The 20,727-nt window shown below is 40.8% G+C and overlaps 1 protein-coding gene across 39 annotated transcripts in view; it reads right to left on the bottom strand.

Moving 5' to 3' along the window:
- The window catches only part of trdn (triadin), a 270,827-nt gene that overhangs the window by 113,249 nt on the left and 136,851 nt on the right, over positions 1-20,727 (bottom strand). For 37 of the 39 annotated variants that reach the window (XM_055635706.1, XM_055635681.1, XM_055635691.1 and 34 more), the window contains 5 exons: positions 15,480-15,536; positions 13,072-13,125; positions 11,715-11,753; positions 9,594-9,635; positions 3,677-3,718 (listed from right to left, as the gene is read on the bottom strand). In XM_055635706.1, coding sequence (XP_055491681.1) covers positions 3,677-3,718; positions 9,594-9,635; positions 11,715-11,753; positions 13,072-13,125; positions 15,480-15,536 — 234 coding nt within the window. The remainder of the gene's footprint in view (positions 1-3,676; positions 3,719-9,593; positions 9,636-11,714; positions 11,754-13,071; positions 13,126-15,479; positions 15,537-20,727) is intronic. The other 2 variants (XM_055635688.1, XM_055635687.1) reach the window with 2 other exon arrangements.

Below are 20,727 nucleotides of genomic sequence, written 5' to 3'. Positions count from 1 at the left end.
TCCAGCTTTTTTGTGTAACCTCCCATTCTTCTTAAGATGTTGATGCAGTGGGGTCAAAACCATAGCGATATCTGACACGAATCAGTGATAATATTGAATCATTTCCAAAAATGATCAGAGTTCTTTTATATTTAGCAGGTGAGCTGGTCTTCACCGTTCCACCAGTTTTGCCTTTGATTGGATGTAGCCCACTTGCATCCAACTTCAGACCAAGAAACACAACCTCTGACTATGCAAAAACACACACCAGATTGCTAAAGCTTCATCATATTCTGTTGGTGGAGGTGGAAGTGCTTCTGAATGTGTTCCACAATGCGTAGAACATCTTCCAACGTGTGAATTAAGTGATTTTTCTGGTTTCAGAGGTAGCCATCATTATCCTGCAAAACATTGCTCAATGAGCACTTAAAAACCATTGTTGAGTAATTGCTTCTGTATGTACTGTAAGAGAGATATTTCTAACTTTCATCATTGGACCAAGTTGCGTGTAGGCAAGAGATAAAACCAGTTTTATGAAAATCTTAAATCGAGGCAGCTGTGTGAGTGCAGATTTTAATATGTCTGCGAAGAATACAGCTCATCCGTACAGCCATATTCACTTAATTTGTAATCGCCATACTTACTATCCTATCCATCTTCAATGTCAGTGTCATTGGGATATCTACACTACATACTGTATATGTGATATAACATCATCTTGGGTCTATTTGATATAAGCACCACTTGTTTTCTCGTTGTTGTCTATTGATAAGAATAAAGTACACATTGAGTTAAAGCTGGCAAGTGATTGAAATATTCACAGGTCAGGCAGAATCTGTGGAGAGAGCAACAGTCAATAACTTGGCAAACTTTGTTTCTCACTGCTAGCTGTGTTTCTCTCTTCGCAGCCTGCTGTCAGAACTACTGAATAGTACAGGTTTGCCTCACCTGCATGCGTTTCTTTTATTTTCAATTGTACGCAGTCTTATTTTGAAGCTCTTGGTGTTCCATAGCTACTGTAGTAGATAGAGCTGACCATATATCTGGCTCAGCCTATTGCCTGTATTATAACCACTGGCCACACGTTGTGAGTTGCTTTCACCTGGGCTCCATTTCTTTCTCGATTAAATAACTTTTCTTCAACGTGGTTCTTTTGGGAATAACGTACTGCCTGTGCTTTCCAGACTGGTTTGATTTTGCTATTGGTATGTACAGTATTTGTATCTACTATGTGATGAATCTTCTGCAGACATCTTTGAAGCCATCATCATATCTGCATATCTGTGACTCAAAATATGACTTTTGATGTGTGGATGCTGAATAAATCTTTCTATTAAATCTTAGTTATTTGAGGCACTCCAAATACTGCTGGTCCATGTGGCATGTGCTGATGATACTGCTGGACCAGCAGTATTTACTTCAATATTTGCTTCAATATTTGCCTAAAAAGGGATTTCATATCAAGGGTGCTGCTCATCATTGATAAGTGACAACGTATTGCCGCTCTGTCAAGCTACATGCCATTAATCAGCATTGTAAATTTAAAGTCTTGTTTCTTCACACCATGGCAATCTGTAGCCCTGGCATGTCTGATATTTACAGATTCCCTCTCTGTTCTTTCTTACAGTAGTACACCATCCCTGTGCCTGTACTGCATTGCACCCAACACTCCCATTTGTTCTTTGTACTCTGATTTGCACACTTATACTACATTCTTTCTTCCGTGTGTGCAATATTTGGTCTTCTTAAAAAAAAATGCATGTGGGCAATTATTGCTCTGATTTAGAACACAGATTAATGCTGCTTATGATCAACTGGTTCTGCATTCATTATCACTACATTTGTACTTGGCAAGAGACAGACTTCTTTTAAATTTCTGCTGTCTTGATTGAAATTGAAACACTGTAAATCAGATATATGTGAGGCTCTTTGTGCCTAACAGCATAGATTGGATTATTTCATTATTAAAACCACACATAAATCTGATTTATAGAGCATGATCTAAAAAATTTCCAGAATTAAGTTGGTAGGATAATGACGGTCATATGTTGGTGGGATAGAGCTTTCAACATGACAATTTGTTCACTCTGTTTTTGTCCCTCCATTTTCTGGTTGTGGTACCGATGTTGTAGCTCCCCTCTCCTTCCGGTTAAAGTATATTAAAGTGACAATAAACTCACTTGAACTTGAACTTGGATTTTCAGCTTCTGCATGACCTCTACAAGCAGGATATCCTCGGCTTTTTGTGGAGTGTGAGCTATATGCTTAGTCAATATCTGTGAGCAAAATCACTTTCTTTCTCTCTGCCATTGAAGCTATTCAGTGAATGTGCTTTCTTAACATGGTCTTCCACCTGAGGGGATTTGTTTACTACGAAAAAGCATTCTATCCTTTCCATGGTGGGTGGTTGACAAGACTCGATGTATGGACAAGCTGATTCTGAAGCACCGTTTTGATTATTTGAGCACCATTTTGTCCTGTTCACCTACAAAACTGCAATGTAAATCTCAAAGCCCCTGTGTGCTTACTTTTCTACACATTGCTTTTCTGTCTTACTACTATTTAACTGTTAGCTTCTCTCTCTCCCTCTCCCTGTGCTGCACGACCACTATGCCACCCATTTGCAGTACTTAACTTGCTATAGCTGAGCATATTACTGTGGCTCACTATACACACAGGGACTATTTTTTTCTCTGAAGTGCATGTTTTAGTGGTTCTCTGGATGAATGCTGTCAATGAGTACTGAAGCAAAGCTTTTGTGAAAATCAAATTATGACTTTTCCAGCTGGTGCCAATCCACATCATAATGGAGGCTATTGTCATTATTGATGTGGATTGGCCACAAGTAGAAAATTGGAATCGTAATGTGTGCCAGGATGGTAGAGCTAGCGTAGGTTGACGAGAATAGTTTAGGTTGCAATACAAGCATCTGTAATATAGAGCAACAGCAACAGCCAAAAATATGGTGCACGTCACGATGATGTCATTAATCTATCCATATGTTTGAAATATATATTGTTAATTAATTGAAAATAGCTTTCAAGAAGTAGAAACAAGGAACTGCAAATGCTACTTTACCAAAGAAAGACACAAAATGCTGGAATAACTCAACGGGTCAGGCACAATCTCAGGAGAACCTGGATAGGTGACATTTTGGGTCGAAATGTTACATCTCCATGTTCTCCAGAAATGCTGCCTGACCCATTGAGTTACTGCAGTGTTTTGTGTCTTTCCGTAGCTTTAAACAATTCTTAGTAGCTCCTTTTGATCAAAATTATGAAATTAACTGATGAACTTCTGTTCATTACCAATTCCAAATATTTATGCCTGATATGTTTCTCAGCAAGAGTATCCTTGACATGGCATGACCATTAAAATAGCACATTAGATAATTAGGCAGAATTCCTATTGGAAACAATTAGGTTAACATTAGGAAGTTAAATAAATGCTTGAAGTACATGCCTTAGGAAAAGAAACGGGCAGCTGGACAATAGATTCATTACACATTAGAATCTGCAAAGCTTTCATATTGCCATCACATTAAGCCTTTAGCAAATTTCTAATGAAATACCTGATGTTGCCATTAGAATGCCATCAATCTCAATGCAGGATTTATTGAAGCATTGTTTCAGACATGCAGCTTATTCTTTCAGGTAAATCACTCGTATGCCAGTGCATGTGTATGTATTTGTCAAACCTTTTGTTTCTTTGAGAGCAGGAGGAGACAATTTCTTCTTTGCTGAATAGGAAAACAATAATAATCTGCTTTTATTAAACACAATATATAAGGGCTAATCACAGACCAGGTCGCTGAATTCCAATGAATGCACAGATTGACAACAAATCCGAGAAAATGTTTACCTCCCTGTCATGATTAGTTCCTCTTGGAATCATGAGCCAGCCATTGATAGCATAATAATAAAGCTTTACAATTGAACTGAAAAATAAATGATTAAAAGTGTTGAACTAATCACCTAATGCAACTGAGAATTCTCCCATCATGTGTGCAAAGGGGTACCCAGACGCGGTGCCGACAGACAAGAGGCCGAAGCAAAGAAACCGAAGCCAAAAAAACAAATAGAAATGAGGCCGAACGTCAATGAACCAAAAGAGTCCGAAGACAAAACGCCAACTAATCGAAAGGATGGGACGCCGAAATGCAAACTAACCAAAAGCAAACTTACCGAATGGCCGCTCTGTCGAAACGCCACCTACCCAAAAGGCGGCATCGCCTACAGGCCAAAGGACTGACTGCCGCTCAACAGCAAAGTCCAATAACGGACTTGACGTTGCCGAGGGTCGGGACTTGTCAGTGATTGGTCCAGACCCCCGCTCCCTCTCTCATCTCTCTCTCCCCTTCTTTCTCTCCTCCGTCTCCACCAGCGGGAGCGTCTCACAGTGACTGACCATGATGCACCACCATCGGACCCCCCGACTTTGACACCCACACCGGGTGATTCACCCCGGCCGCGGGGACAGACGGTTTATATATTACCATCTCGGTGTTTGCGGAACGCACCCAAGCTCCCACGCACAAAACAGGCAGCATCTCTGGAGAGAAGGAATGGGTGACGTTTCGTGTCGAGACCATTCTTCAGAGTGCATCTGAAGGGTCTCGACCCAAAACGCCACCCATTCCTTCTCTCCAGTGATGCTGCCTCTTCAGCTGAGTTACTCCAACATTTTGTGTCTATCTTTGGTGTGACAGTTGTGTAGTTTCATCGGCTTCGTGTATTGAGCGCTGAGGAGAGACACTGTACATGCCACTTGCATCTATTCAAACAAGTGCGCTCAAATTGAAATCCCACATCTTTGCGAGGGAGGGGTGGAATAGCTAAAACAAAGACCGTTAGGACAGGGAAATAATGCCACCAGTTAATTAACCATGTTCCTGAATGTAAATGATTTTTAAGGATTGAGAAATAAATGTGAGAAGTCTTGAAAAGGAAATCAAATTAGAATAAAATAAAATTTGGATGAAGGCAGAGGAAACTAAGGACAGAAAGAAAAAGAATGAAAATAAAATGCTGTAATAAATTCAAAATTTGACATCTTTAATATTTTCCAAAAATATTATGCATGCTAAAGGCACAAAACTAATCATTTTCCTGGGAAGAATTATTCATTTGCAATCATTAACAATCAAAGGTACACACATATTTTCGGCACTGAGCTCAATGGGAAATTAATATGAAAATGCAGCAATATATGCATATCTTGAGGCGGTTAATTGCAAAATATTATTTTTGTGATGCTGATAGCGTAGCAGCACAAATCAAGCAGTAACGAATGGTAATCCATTCTACCGAGGGAGGTCTCCTTGCTGCAACTTTCTGGGCCTTTTACATATTAATAATATGTTCAAATGCCTATATTTACCCTCCCCTTTGTTTTCCACTGCTTTCTGGGTACGTGCATGTGTATGTGGCGTTTCAAGATGGCTATGTGACCTGAAAAGGGATTTAGAATCAATTTATATTGATACTAAATTAAATTTATCTATCCAGAGATTAAACCTCTAATTTACATTTTACAGGAATGCCGATTACTGTAGATTAAGTCAAAGCATACAAAATGATTATTACATTTCACATATCAACACAGTTTGAAATAAGGATTCATTAAGGCATTTAATTAAATGTTCACCATTCATTGGAATAGTGTAGTTAAGTGAGATCCATTTAGGCTGAGTTATGGATTTCAGATTTAGGAGATTGTGCTCATTTTAATGTCAGTTCTACTGACCAACTCCACATGCTGTATCATTGGTCAAGTCTTAGGCTTTCTACCCATGAAAACAATTACACTCTACAGAAATCTGAAATCTGGTAAGAAATTAAAATATAGTGTAGGAAATGTTCTTGATTATGTTTAACATTGATTGGTTTTAGATTAATTTCTAGTCAGTAAAACTTACTCAGCTCATTAACATTGACGCATGCCATATTTTGTTATTATGCTTCAGTTATGAAATACATTGCAACAGGTAATTCTGAATCTGAGGGGATATCAGATCTAAATGTTGTTACCATGTATTATGCTTTGTGAATTGTGTTTCCCAATTCATAGGATCCCCGAGTGTTTCTAATATGAATAAATTGCTGGTTTAAGAATAGCAGTGTTATTTACTGGAACTAACTAACACTGCAATGTAACATAAGTACAGTGAATTCAATTGTGTTCCATTTTAAATGAATAGTATAATAACAACAAGCAAAATATTTTTGTTATCAAGTTCACATGGGGGTGGGAGGGTTGGTGGCTTGGGATCCATCTCTTTCTACCATCCCCCCTCCCCCCCCTCCCCCTCCCTCTCTCCTTCTCCCTCGATAATACAATAAATTGGAGTGCTTTATTTTGGGTTACTGACACCCACCAGCCTTAACAATTTCAAGTGATTTGGGCTCAGACAATTAATTAAGTGTAAATAATGAATGGAATCAATTATTTGGTCAATAAAGGCCTTTGGTTGATTATATAATTTCTAGTTTAAAATGCTTGCTCTGCTGAAACACTATTTGTCACAGTAACCTTGGGCAACAAAACCTAAGGTAAAATAATGTTTATAAGAAATTTAACCAGGAATAATGATACATATTATTATATGAGAAACAAATGAATAATGCCAAATGTGTTCTTGATTCTGCAACTTGGAAATTGGACAAATTGGCCGAGAGAATTTTAGGGAGTCTGATAATGTCTGTGGTTCTGCTCTCTATCATAACTCTGCTGTGTGTTGGAACTGCTTTGCTCCTTTCAATATCAAAGGGAAATAAAAGACATGTGGAACGGCAGAATCCAAACAGATTCTCAGAAGTTCCGCCTCAATTTCTCCTGAAGAAGTTGAATGTCCACAGGGAGACTTGTGTTCCTACTAGGACTAACCTGAGCTTAGGAAGTTGCAAAGAAAAAAAGCAAGTAGAATTAACAAATATTGATTATCGCATGGCAGTCAATAATGGAAAGATGGCAAAGAAGAACATTTAAAACTATTGCATTGGTTTCTTCTGTAGGCAGTTTAGAAATATGGATGCTAGGTATCTGACTGCAGATGCTGGAGAATCGAAAGCCACAAAAAAGCAGAGAAACTCAGCGGGTGCAGCAGCATCTATGGAGCGAAGGAAATAGGCAACGTTTCGGGCCTCACCTTCTTCAGAGTCTGAGCGAGAGGCGGGGGTGGGTACAGCAGAAAGGAAAAACTCCCTTTGGCCCAACTTACTGGGGGATGGGAGGACCATTCGCTAGTCCCACCTGAAGGGGTTTGAGACAGCAAGGACTAACAAAATTGGGAGAATCTCCATGTACCTATCGTACCTGTTGCATCTCTTGCGGTTGCAGGCTCGTGCCATATACCCACCACCCGAGAGGAGAAGGGAAGAATTGACAAGGGAGGTTTATGGAATCTTTCGGTCTTTTGCGGAAGGCAGACCACATGGGGGGAGATGGGAAGATGTGGCGAGTAGTGGGGTCACGTTGGAGGTGGCGAAACTGACGGAGGATTACTTTTTATATGTGACGGCTGGTGGAAATATGGATGCTAGGTATCTGATCCCTCAGCTTTACTCAAGCCATAAGCAGTACAGCTGACATGGTCCAATCCTTTAAATGGACTTGCTCACCTTCGTAGAGTCATAGCGAGAGTCATAAAGTCATACAGCATGGAAACACTCCCTTTGGCCCAACTTACTCACACTGACCAACCATTCGCTAGTCCCACCTGCCTGTGTTTGTCCTATATTCTTCCAAACATTTCCTCTCCATGTACCTATCGTACCTGCCTCTTATACCTCATCTAGCAGCTCGGTCCATATACCCACCACCCTCTGTGTGAAAAAGACGCCCATCAGGTTCCAATTAAATCTTTCCCCTTGCACCTTAAAGCTATGCCCTCTGGTTCTTGATTCCACTACCCTGGGGAAAAAGACACTGTGCTTTCAACTTGTCTCTCTCTCCATTATTTTGTAACCTAAAAAAATCACCCCTCAGCCTACTGCGCTACAAGGAATAAAATCCAAGCCTGCCCAATATCTTCTTATAGCTCAGGCCCTCAAGCCTTAGCAACAACCTCGTAAATCATTTCTACACTCTTTCCAGCTTAACAACATAAGGGGGTAATCCTTTAAAACCGAGATGAATGCAATTTTTACAAATAGAGAGTCACCAACTGTTATATAACTCTCTACTTTACTGCGGGTAGTTGAGGCCCTATCTACCTGCTATATGGAACTGGGAGTTAAGATGTGGCCCTTATGGCCAAGGTCATTAGAGATGTATGGAGAAAGGCAGGTCGGCAATACTGAGTGGATCCGCATTCATGATCATAGCTGAATGGCGGTGTATCTCGAAGGGCCCAATGGCTATACTCCTGCTTGCTCTAATTTCTATGTTTCTATGTTTCTATACTAATCAAGAATCTATCTATCTCTGCCTTTAACGTATCCATTGATTTGGCCTCCACAGCCTTCTGTGGCAAAGAATTCCACAGATTTACCACCCTCTGACTAAATAAATTTCTCCTCATCTCCTTCCTAAAAGAATGTCCTTTAAATCTGAGGCTCTGACCTCTAGTCCTAGACTTTCCCACTAGTGGAAACATCCTCTCCACATCCACTCTATCCAAGCCTTTCACTATTCTGTATGTTTCAATGAGGTCCCCTCTCATTCTTCTAAACTCCAGCGAGTACAGGCCCAGTGTCGTCAAAAGCTCATCATATGTTACCACACTCATTCCTGGGATCATTCTTGTAAACCTCCTCTGGCCACCTTCCCAGAGTCAGTACATCCTTCCTCAGATATGGTGCCTAAAATTGCTCACAATATTCCAGCGCCTTATAGAACCTCACTCCGAAATCCCTCTGCTCTAAAACACTCCACAGAGCATTGCCATTCATTGTGAAGGTCCTGTCCCTTAATGACTTACCAAAATGTTATACTTCAATTAATAGCTAAGTTTACTTGGTTTATCTTTGTCTTTATTCCTGCCTCTAATGATGTTTTCAATTAGTTGCCAATAGTTTAAAATACTTTCAATGAATTTTATTTTTGTATAACTATTTAACTCAATGACAATTCATATTCAGAGACATTTCAGGTCCCTTCTTCAATCTGATGAAGTCGCAACCCAAAACATCACATTTCCATTCCCTCCATGGTCGCGGCTTATCCCGCTGAGTTATTCCAACACTTTGTATTTTGCTCATTTTTAATATGTGATTTAATCAATGTGATAAGTGCTAATTACTTTCTGGAATTGAATATTAATCTTTGCATAAGTGGTGCCTTATTCCATGAGCCTTTAATTGTGAAAATTGAAAAATTAAGTGTTCTTTTTACTATATCTTTCTGTCTTTTATTTTCCAATCTAGTTTTTTTGTTCCCTCTCATTTTTTTTCTACACTGTGATTTGTCATTGAATTCATGATTTAACTTATATTTCTTTGTCCAGACTACACTGTTCATTTCACAATCAATGGCAGACATCAATCATTGCCAAGTTACAGCACATATTTTGTCAATACCTTTTCAATGCTCAAGAACACAGATTAATTATTTGGACCAAAATCAAAGCTCCTTTACATATGAATCAGAAATGAAGGAATACAAGCAAAAGTTACCCATTTCTTTTGAAGGAGTAATTGGCTTTTCTTTAACTGGTTCTAAAATGGAAAGACAAAAAAAGGATATTTTAAAATATAATATCTTTGTAAAATAAAAATAAAACATAGTGACACACTAAAATAATAAAAACTCACCCTCGTTCTAATAGAACTTAGTTGGGTAACAATTATTATGGAGCAGTATATTTTGATATTTGTTTTGCAGTTCCTAAAGTTAATCTTGCAAGGTTTTATATTGTTTTTTGTGTTGTTACAAACGTATTATGTTTGCGTTACAGACAATAAGAAAGCATCTGAACAATAAAATTATTATTACCGATGAGTTCATTATGTCATATTATCTTTGTGTAAATACTTCCAATTTGATATTATTTAAACGGCTCCATATGTTTTGCTTTCAAATTAAGTCATATTCTAAAGTTGTGGCAACCTTAAAATATTGATAACAAAGAATATTGATAGTTATTTTAATGACATACTTTCATCTAAAGGATGTACTTTGAACTGTCCTTTAAACTATTATTTAAAAATACATTTATAATAGAGCAAATATTCAATATTTGGATTGCATTGGAGCTATTTTCTGAATGCACTATTTGTTTAATCAAATGATTCAATGAGAGATTGAGCATAAAGTTGCTACTAATAAATGGTCTAATGCATAATTGCAAATTATTACCAATACTGAGGAGACAACCAAGTAAGATAGAGCAAGATTGTGACAGTGACATCAGCCACAGACAAGTGCAGGCATGTGCCGTGAGTAATTACTCAGGGTAGGCACGTCCGCTTTAAAAAAAACTTAAACCGCGCATGCGCAGATTGTTTTCCTCTCCGTAAAAATAACGAATAAAAATAAAGAAAGTAACAATTCAATTTGCCCAAGGCTTCCAAATCTTCTTTATTCTGAATTACTGAAATAGGGGGGGGGGACCAATGATGGGGGGAGAGATGTTGGGAGAGAAAAAAACGGGAGCACACCGGGACAAGTTGAATCAGTTGTGATCTTATTGAATGACAATTATAGTTCAAGGGACCAATTGGGGGGACAGTTCCTTTCACAGCATGTGGTGAGTCTGGCCATGGGTAAAGTTGTGGGGAGGGCAGGAGCGTTGAGAAGGTGGGGGTCGGGATCATTTCAGCAACTCACTCACTTACCGCTGCCGTGGCACTCCGGGCGCGGAACCACAGCATTGTGGCTGGGTGGGAAGAAGCTTGGGTGGCTGCGAGCGGCCACTGGACCTCAGCGCCTTCTACCGGCCCGCTCACCTCTGGCAGTGCTCTCCATCTGAACAGTGAGGGGACCAGCTCAAGGGCAAAGATCATAGAGTGGAGCGGGTCAGCGGGCGATGGATAACAGGACAGGGGGCAGTGGACACTCCTGTGTCAGTGCGAACAAAGGACCAATTGAGGTTACTCGCACTGACACATGGAGTAACCTCCCCCGCCTTCTGTCCTGTTATCCATCGCCCACTGACCCACACTTGAGTTGGTTGCTCTGGCATGATCCCCGACCCCCTCCTTCTAAATGCTCCTGCCTTCCTGTAACTTTACCGCTGGCCAGACTCTCCACATGCTGTGAAAAGCACTCTCCCCCCTCAGCGGCGATGTCCTTTTACAGCCACTTCCCATTTTATAGGTGCTTGCAGTACACAGTCCACGCTGCAAAGGCAGAATTTCAGCTGCCTTCAGCTCTGCTTGAAATTGACAGCTTGAAGCAGCGTCCACGGCATGTGGGCTGCACGCACTTTCCCGTATTACATGTACTGCGCATGAAAGGCATGGACAATCATGCCTACCTAAGAGATCGATCTCCTAGGAGGCATGATTCTCCCATGCCTTTACTATTTATATTTAATAATTATAATTTTATAATTTTAGTCAGGGTAGGCAGTGTGCCTACCTATCATGGAATAGTGAGACTATTAAACAGCGTGATTAGCATTAATGCCTTATTCAATAACAATAGTTTGCAGTAATTTTATGATATCAAGGTGAAAGGAAAAAAAGCTAATTATGTAACTAAAAACCACCAGGTATCCTTGAGTGGCACATAAATTAAAAATGACAAACAAAATTTCCAGTGTCGATATCATGCGATTAACATGCAATATTTACTTGCTGCTAATTTTGCAGTTCGAGGCTTTCCTTTCTCTACTGTGAACAAAAACAGAAAGATGGAATAGAAATCACAAACGTGAATGATATTCTATTGAAGAATGATAAGAAATGTAATAGCAAAATCGCAGGTGTGTATGTTATGCGCAGTTACCAAAGAGCTCACGTTGAAAAAGCATTGTGCGTGCTAGATTTCACCAGCAGGTGGTGTCTCCTACCTCTTTGCACGCATGACACACAATGGACCGAATTCTATTACTACAAGTAGAACCGTCAGTACTTATCCGTTTACAGACAAGCAAGTCCAGGACTTCTGTGCATACACCGTGAACATGGAAATCATAAACATACAGTATTTGCTAACGGTTGACAACACATTCTTTGCTACATTTGACTGATGAATCCGATATCGTAGAGACCTAGAGTGATACAGTGTGGAAACAGGCCCTTTGACCTAACATGTCCACACCGGCCAACCATGTCCCAGCTACACTAGTGCCATTTGCCTGCGCTTGGTTCATATCGCTCCAAACCTGTCCTATTCATGTACCTAACTGTCTCTTAAATGATGGGATAGTCCCAGCCTCTTCTGGCAGCTTGTTCCATGCACCCACCACCTTTTGTGTGAAAAAGTTACCCCTCAGTTTCCTATTAAATCTTTTCCCCTTCACCTTGAACCTATGCACTCTGTTCCTCGATTACCATAATTTGGGTAAAAGACTCTGTGCATCTACCCGATCTATTCCTCTCATGATATTGTACACCGCTATAAGATCACCCCTCATCCTGCGGCACTCCATGGCATAGAGACCCAGCCTACTCAACCTCTCCCTTTAGCTCACACCCTCTAGTCCTGGAAACATCCTCGTAAATCTTTTTCTGAACCCTTTCAAGCTTGACAATATCTTTCCTATAACATGGTGCCCATATCAAACAATCTTTTTCAGTTATTCTTAGAAATCCTACAGCCACAGTCAACTGCACCCACCACTGTTTCTGCGGTGCTGTTATTGTGGGACAACGTTAATTCCAAGCCATGGGATTCACTTAATATCAAGCCAGCTGCAGCGTGGGCATTTATGACAGGTGACATAAATTAGCCTCAATTCGCCAACACAGTTGCTGGTTATCCCAAGTTTCAGAGTGCAATTGATTGTATGCATGATGTAAGCCCTTACAGAGAAAAATACTTTTTAGCTTTCTAAACGGGAAGGTTTTCATTCCCTGATTGCAAGAACTCCATGTGACAAAATGCAAGAGAGCCTCATGTTAACACGCAAAATTAAATGTCATCATCCTTTATAATTGTGACTTATCTGGCCTTCTCAAGAATAAATGTTAATTTTCTTTGTGTTACCTGGTTTTGGTGTTTGTGATGGAGAAGCTTTTAACTTGGAAACCTTTTCTGGTTCTAGAGAAATGAAGCAAAACACACTTTTTAATTTATTATCAATAATTGAAGCTGCAATAATTCAACGTAATTGGAAATTTGGGCACAATCTCAAATAAACAACATCCTTTTTTCCCAAAGTTACCAAGTAGCCATCACTTACTTCAGTTTCTCTGTTAAATTGCATCTCCAGTAGATTAATCTCCCTAATCACCACTTCACACCTACTTAGAGCAAAACTCCAGTCTGAAAAGACTGGACCAAAGATCCTATAGAGCAGCTGTGCTCTGCTATAGGATCTTTGGACTGGACCCTTTCTCACCCACCCCTCTCCAATCACCAGTTCACACCCAATTACCCATCCCCTCCGTGCTGCAAAACATCACTTCCCCATCATCAACAATAAAAATAGAGGAGATGGAGTGGATATTCAGAAGACAGAAAAGCCGGAAATCTCCAGGACTGGACAATGTTTCCCCCTCTACTCTCAATCTCTGTGCCAAACAACTGGCACCGGTCTACACATACATTATCAACCAGTCCCTGCAAACCTGTACTGTCCCTGCCTGCTTCAAGGTATACACTATTATCCCTGTACCCAAAAAGGCAAGGATTACTGGTCTTAATGACTACAGGTATGTCGCACTGACCTCTGTAGTCCTGAAGACCCTTGAAAGGCTTGTGCTGGCCAAGCTGAAAAATATCACAAACCCCATGCTGAACACTCTGCAGTTTGCATATCGGGCCAATAGATCTGTGGATGACGCAGTCAACCTGGGCCTACACTTTATCCTCCAGCACCTAGACCACCAGGGGACCTATGCAAGGATTTTGTTTGTTGGTTTTAGCTCTGCATTCAACACCATTGTGCCAGAGCTACTACACTCCAAACTCTCCAAGTTGACTGTGCCTGAAACCCCTCTGTTGGTGGATCAACAGCTTCCTGACAGACAGGAAGCAGCATGTGAGGCTGGGAAAGCACATCTCAGATCCGCAAACACTCAGCATAGGAGCACCGCAAGGCTGCGTACTCTCCCCTCTCCTCTACTCTCTCTACACCAATGACTGTACCTCCACTGATTCCTCTGTCAAGCTTCTCATGTTTGCGGATGACACAACCCTGATTGGACTGATCCAGGATGGGGAAGAATCTGCCTACAGACAGGAAGTGACACAGCTGCGGCCTGGAGCTCCATGCTCTTAAGACAGTGGATTTGATAGTAGACTTTAGGAGAGCTCCCCCTCCCCTCATCCCACTCACCATCAACAACACCACAGTTACATCTGTGGAATCTTTTAAGTTCCTGGGAACCATCATCTCCAAGGACCTTAAGTGGGGGCCACCATCGATTCCACAGTCAAAAAGGCACAACAGAGGATGTACTTCCTGTGGCAGCTGAGGAAGCACAATCTGCCACAGGCAATGATGGTCCAATTCTATACGACCATCGTAGAGTCTGTCCTCACCTTCTCCATCATGGTCTGGTTTGGCTCAGCCACCAAGCATGACATCCGGAGGCTGTAGCGAATCGTCCGATCAGCTGAGAAGGTTATTGGCTGCAACCTTCCCTCCATTGACGAACTGTACACTGCAAGGGCCACGAAGCGAGCGGGTAAGATCATCTCTGACCCCTCTCACCCTGGCCACAAACTCTTTGAATCACTTCCCTCTGGAAAGCGACTCCGGACTGTCAAAGCTGCCACAGCCAGGCATAAAAACAGCTTTTTTCCACGATTAGTAGCTCTACTCAATAACCAAAAATCTGTAACCTACTTTTGCTCTGGTATTTTACTTAATTCGCATGTTTAATCAATAATATTTTATTATTAATGTTTTATGTGTCATTCCTAAATGTCATTGTATGTCGTTGTTACTTGCGAGCGGAGCACCAAGGCAAATTCCTTGTATGTGAATACTTGGCCAATAAACTCATTCATTCATTATTTATTTATTCATTCATTATTTATTCAATCATTCATTCAGCGCTCTGGGACACATAGTGTAACTATTGTGGGCCACAGAGTTACTGTGGGACAAGGTTATTTTCAAAACATGGGATACACTTAATATCAACCCAGCTGCAGTATGGGCATTTATGTCAGGTGACAATTAGATTTAAAGGAGAGCAAGATAATACCACCTTAAGGGTCTCAATTAGCCAAAGTTTCAGAGTGCAATTGATGGCATGCATGACTTAGAGAAAAACACTTTTTAGCTTTCTAAACAGGAAGATTTTTCATTCCCTGATTGTAAGAACTCCATGTGACAAAATGCAGGAGAGCCTCATGTTAACACCCAAAATTAAAGTCATCATCCTTTAAAATTGTGACTTATCTGGCCTTTGCAAAATAAATGTAAATTTTCTTTGTGTTACCTGGTTTTGGTGTTTGTGATGAAGAAGCTTCTTTTAAATTGGAAACCTTTTCTGGTTCTAGAGAAAGGAAGTAAAACACACTTTTTAATTTATTATCAACAACTGGAGCTACAATAATTTGACGCAATTGTAAAGTTGAGCACAATCGCAAATAAACAATATCCTTTTTCCAACGTTACCAAGGAGCCATCACTTACTTCAGTTTCTCTGTTGAACTGCATCTCCAGTAGATCAATCTGCAGTGTTGTTGTAACAATTAGTTGAGGCTTACTGCTAAAGATTAATACATTCCAGGTGCTTTACGGATACACATAAGAATGTCATTCTTTTGGTTAGAATGCATATTGACAGACTTCCTTCAAATTCCTCAGGCTGAGCCTCCACAGCCTTCTGAGGCAGAGAATTCCAAAGATTTACTACTATCCGGAGGAAGAAATTTCTTGCCGTATCCTCCCGAATTGGCTGAGCCCTTATGACTCTAGTTCTAGACGCATCCACCAGTGGAGATATTGTTCCCGCATTTACCCTGCCAAAGCCTGTCAGAATGTTTCATTTCCCAATGAGATCATCTCTTTTTGTTCAAAACTAAAAATAAAATTGTCTGCTTTTTCATTCCTCGTACAACAAACACAACATCCCAGGACTCGGCGATCGGTTTGCTGAACACCTCCGCTCAGTCTGCCAAAACCTACCTGATCTCCCAGTTGCTCAGAGTTTTAACTCCCCCTCTCATTCCCAATCTGACTTTTCTGTCCTGGGCCTCCTCCATTGTCAGAGTGAGGCCCAGCGCAAATTGGAGGAACAGCACCACATATTTTGCTTTGGTAGCTTACACCACAGCGGTATGAACATTGACTTCTCTAACTTCAAATAGCCCTTGCTTTCCCTTTCTCTCCATCCCCTCCCCCTTCCCCGAGTGATGAAAAAGGACAATCAGGTATTTCTGAAACACCAACATCCCTCAATTCCTCGCCTTTCATTAAATATTCAGCATTTTATTATTTTTACCAAAGTGATGACCTCTTATTTTTCCTTTTCCTTCTTTTACTATATCATTGCCTATTCTTATAACTCTGGTGTCCCCTTGAATTCTCTCTACTTACAGCATATCTGTAGGTAGAGGTTATAGCCTCTCTGAGCCAACATTACAGCACTGTTCAATCAACAAATTTGGAAGGATTATACTCAATATCCTAATCCAAATCATTGGTGTAATTTACGAACAATTCCCTGCAGAATGCACACCCTTATTTAATCATGGAGTCACAAAATAATGGAGTCACGAATCCACAGAAAGAATTCCAGAATCAATGGAATTCTGAAAGATAATAACAAGAGCATCCCTTGCTGGCTAAGCCATCTCCAAAGGGATCATGTCAATGCACATTGGTAAAGTGAACACAAGGCAGCACTGCAACTGGTTCACTGGTATTTCCAGGACCTGTCATTGTGTTGATTGCTTGAATTTATATTAGTTCCAAAAGTGGCATTTTTCTGACACTGTGCCCCCTATCTCGTCTATCTAGCAGGGTGAATTTCACAGTGCAGATCAACTAAATGTTTAATTTTTGTTTAGTTTTGTTTAGAGATACACCATTGAAACTGACCCTTAGGCCCAGCAAATCCTACCATCAATCGACACTTCACACTGGTTCTACATTATCCCACTTTCGCATCCACTCCCTCCATATTATAAAATTGTTCCAAATAAATGAATTTTAATAGATTCTACAATTAAAGTTTTATGTCTGCAAATAAAATTAATAGTACAACCTGATTTTTCATATTACTAACATGCGTAAACTACGGTAATGAAATGCCGATTAGCTCTTCATTTATTGGCAGTGGAGCTTAGATAACATGTCCAGCTGCAAGGACACCTGTGAGATGGCTCTCTGATGGGAATATGCAATTAAAGTTCCCATCAAGATTTAATTTACATTTTCTTAATCCTTGAGCAAGCATGCTAGCATAATGGAAAAAAAATATGCATCCGTCTCCTAACTTTCTAGTAGTTATAAATTCAATAATCATTAGACACAATTTATGTTGATGTGAAAAGAACCAAAGGCAACACCAGCCAATTAAGTTTTAAGTTTTAGATACAACATGGAAACAGGCCCTTTGGCCCACCAAGTCCATGCTAACCATCAATTACCTATTCGCACTAGTTCTATGTTATCCAACTTTCTCAAGTAAGTAAGTAAGAAAGTAAATAAGTAAGTAAGTAATTCACATACAAGGAATTTGCTTTGGTGCTCCGCCCACAAGTAACAACATGACATACAGTGACAGTTACGAATGGCTCAGAAAACACGAAACATTAATAATAATAAAACATTAATGATAAAACACCACTGATCAAGCATGTGAACCAACAAAATACCAGATCAAAGGGAGGCTATAGATTTTTGGCTGTTGTGTAGAGCAACTACTCGTGGGTAAAAACAGTTTTTATGTCTGGCTGTGGCAGCTTTGACAGTCCGGCGTCGCCTTCCAGAGGGAAGTGATTCAAAGAGTTTGTGGCCAGGTTCAGAGATGATCTTGCCCACTTGCTTCCTGGTCCTTGCAGTGTACAGTTCATCAATGGAGGGAAGGTTGCAGCCAATAACCTTCTCTGCTGATCGGACGATTCGCTGCTGCCTCCAGGCATCGTGCTTGGTGGCTGAGCCAAACCAGACCATGATGGAGAAGGTGAGAACACACTCTACAATGGCCGTGTAGAATTGGCCCATCATTGCCTGTGGCAGATTGTACTTCCTCAGCTGCTGTAGGAAGTACATCCTCTATTGTGCCTTCTTGATTGTGGAGTCGATGGTGGCCCCCCACTTAAGGTCGTTGGAGATGATGGTTCCCAGGAACATACATAGAGGGAGCGACTTTTTTAGAGGCCAATTAACCTACAACCAGACGCAGCCACCCGACTCATCACCCACACCAAATCCTGGCATCACATCACTCCAGTCCTCAAACAACTTCACTGGCTTCCCATCTCCCACCGGATCACCTACAAAATCCTGATCCTCACCTACAAAACCCTCCACCATCTGGCCCCCCCGTATCTCACTGACCTCCTCTCCCCCTACCAACCCTCACGGTCCCTCAGATCGACATCAGCCGGTCTCCTCTCCATCCACAAGTCCAACCTCCGCAGTTTTGGGGACTGAGCCTTCTCCAGGGCAGCTCCCAGGCTCTGGAACTCTCTCCCCCAACTGATCCGCAATTCCGTGTCCCTCACCATCTTCCAGTCCCGCCTCAAGACCCATCTCTTCACCTCTGCCTATCCTTAGCCCCACGTCCCCCTCCCTTTTCATCTGTGCACTAATTGCCTCATATTGTGTTTTGAATTAAATTCTGTCTTTACTTTGTGTACTAGTCATGTCTCTACTATTTATTTCATTCCCCTTACATGTTTTTCCTCCACCTGCTAAATTTTTGTAAGGTGTCCTTGAGACTCTTGAAAGGCGCCCATAAATAAAATGTATTATTATTATTATTATTACAAACCTGCATATCTTTGGGATGAAGGAAGACACCGAAGCGCCAGGAGGAAACTCATGCGGTCATGGGGAGAACGTCAAAAAATGTTTTATGGACAACACCGAAGGTCAGGATTGAACCTGCGTGTCTGGCACTGTGAAGCAGCAGTCAACCAGCTTCACCGCTGTGCCATACCTTAGAATACACAGCCTGTGAGTTACCTGGTAGAATCTTAGGTCCTTCCACTGCTGGACATTGAGGGGCAGAGTCCAGAGGGAAGACAACTCAAACAAGGGAAGGACTATCACTTCAAAGGGCATGAATGCCGTGGGTGTTTTGTTTAAAGAAAGTTGCTAACATTACTGTATACAACACTATTGATTGTATAAAGAAAGCATGAAAAGTTTTTGCACTGTTTTCATTTTGTATATTTTTTTTAATTCTGAATAAAGTTTGGTTTTGAAGTAGAAGTTACAAGCGGAGCTTACAGAAGAAAAATGGACAAGGACTTGAAGAGAAAACGTATATAAACTCATGGAACATAAAACTGAAGATGTTGATACAAGGAACTGCAGATGCTAGTTTACAAAAAAAAGACACAAAGTGCTGGAGTAAGGCACAGGTCTCGAAACATGGATAGGTGACATTTTGGTTTAGAACCCTTCTGCAGACTAAACATAAACTGAACTAAATTTATAGTGAAGATAGACACAAAAAGCTGAAGCAATTCAACGGGACAGGCAGCATCTCTGGAGAGAAGGAATGGGTGACATTTCGGGTTGAGACCCTTCTTCAGTCAGCGGCTTAGAAATGGTACAGATTGTTGTTCTCAATGACTTCCTTTGATGGTGTATCATTCTAAATATTTTGTTATTCTTTAATAAAGATCCTTCAGTTCAATAAAAACACAAAATGTGTCCTACTAACTCTTTACTGTTATAGTTCCCCTACTAAGTAATAGTTGAGGTATAATAACTGGATGATAATAAAGAACCCTTCAGCTGTTACTCTCCAGAAAACCTCAAAGCACAAGTGAGCAATTATTAAATACTTAAGAACTTCAGAACAAAAGGAGCAGGAGTCGGAGATGCAACACTTCGTGTCTACTCATCTATTCAATGAGATCATGGCTAATCTTTTACTTCAGTGCTACTTTCCTGTTCTGTTCCTACATACCTTAATTCCAATAATATCTGAACATCTATAGATTTCTGAATTGAAAATACTCAGTGACTGAACTTCCACAATACACTATGGTCGTGAATTGTGAAGATTCTTCTCATCTCTGTCCTGAATGGCCCATGTCTGATAGAAACATAGAAACATGGAAAATAGGTGCAGGAGTAGGCCATTCGGCCCTTCGAGCCTGCACCGCCATTCAATATGATCATGGCTGATCATCCAACTCAGTATCCTGTACCTGCGTTCCCTCCATACCCCCGATCCCTTTAGCCACAAGAGCCACATCTAACTCCCTCTTAAATATAGCCAATGGACTGGCGTCAACTACATTCTGTGGCAGAGAATTCCAGAGATTCACCACCAACCCCTTAAGAATTTTGTAAGTTTCTATAAGATCCCCCCTCAATCTTCTAAATTCTAGCAAGTACAAGCCGAGTCTATCCAGTCTTTCTTCATATGAAAATCCTGACATCCCAGGAATCAGTCTGGTGAACCTTCTCTGTACTCCCTCTATGGCAAGAATGTCCTTCCTCAGATTAGGAGACCAAAACTGTACGCAATACTCCAGGTGTGGTCTCACCAAGAT

The sequence above is a fragment of the Leucoraja erinacea genome, chromosome 5 (assembly GCF_028641065.1).
Source record: "Leucoraja erinacea ecotype New England chromosome 5, Leri_hhj_1, whole genome shotgun sequence".
Lineage (NCBI taxonomy): Eukaryota > Metazoa > Chordata > Chondrichthyes > Rajiformes > Rajidae > Leucoraja > Leucoraja erinaceus.
Note: the sequence above shows the minus strand (reverse complement) of the source record. Positions and strands in the feature narration are given on the sequence as shown.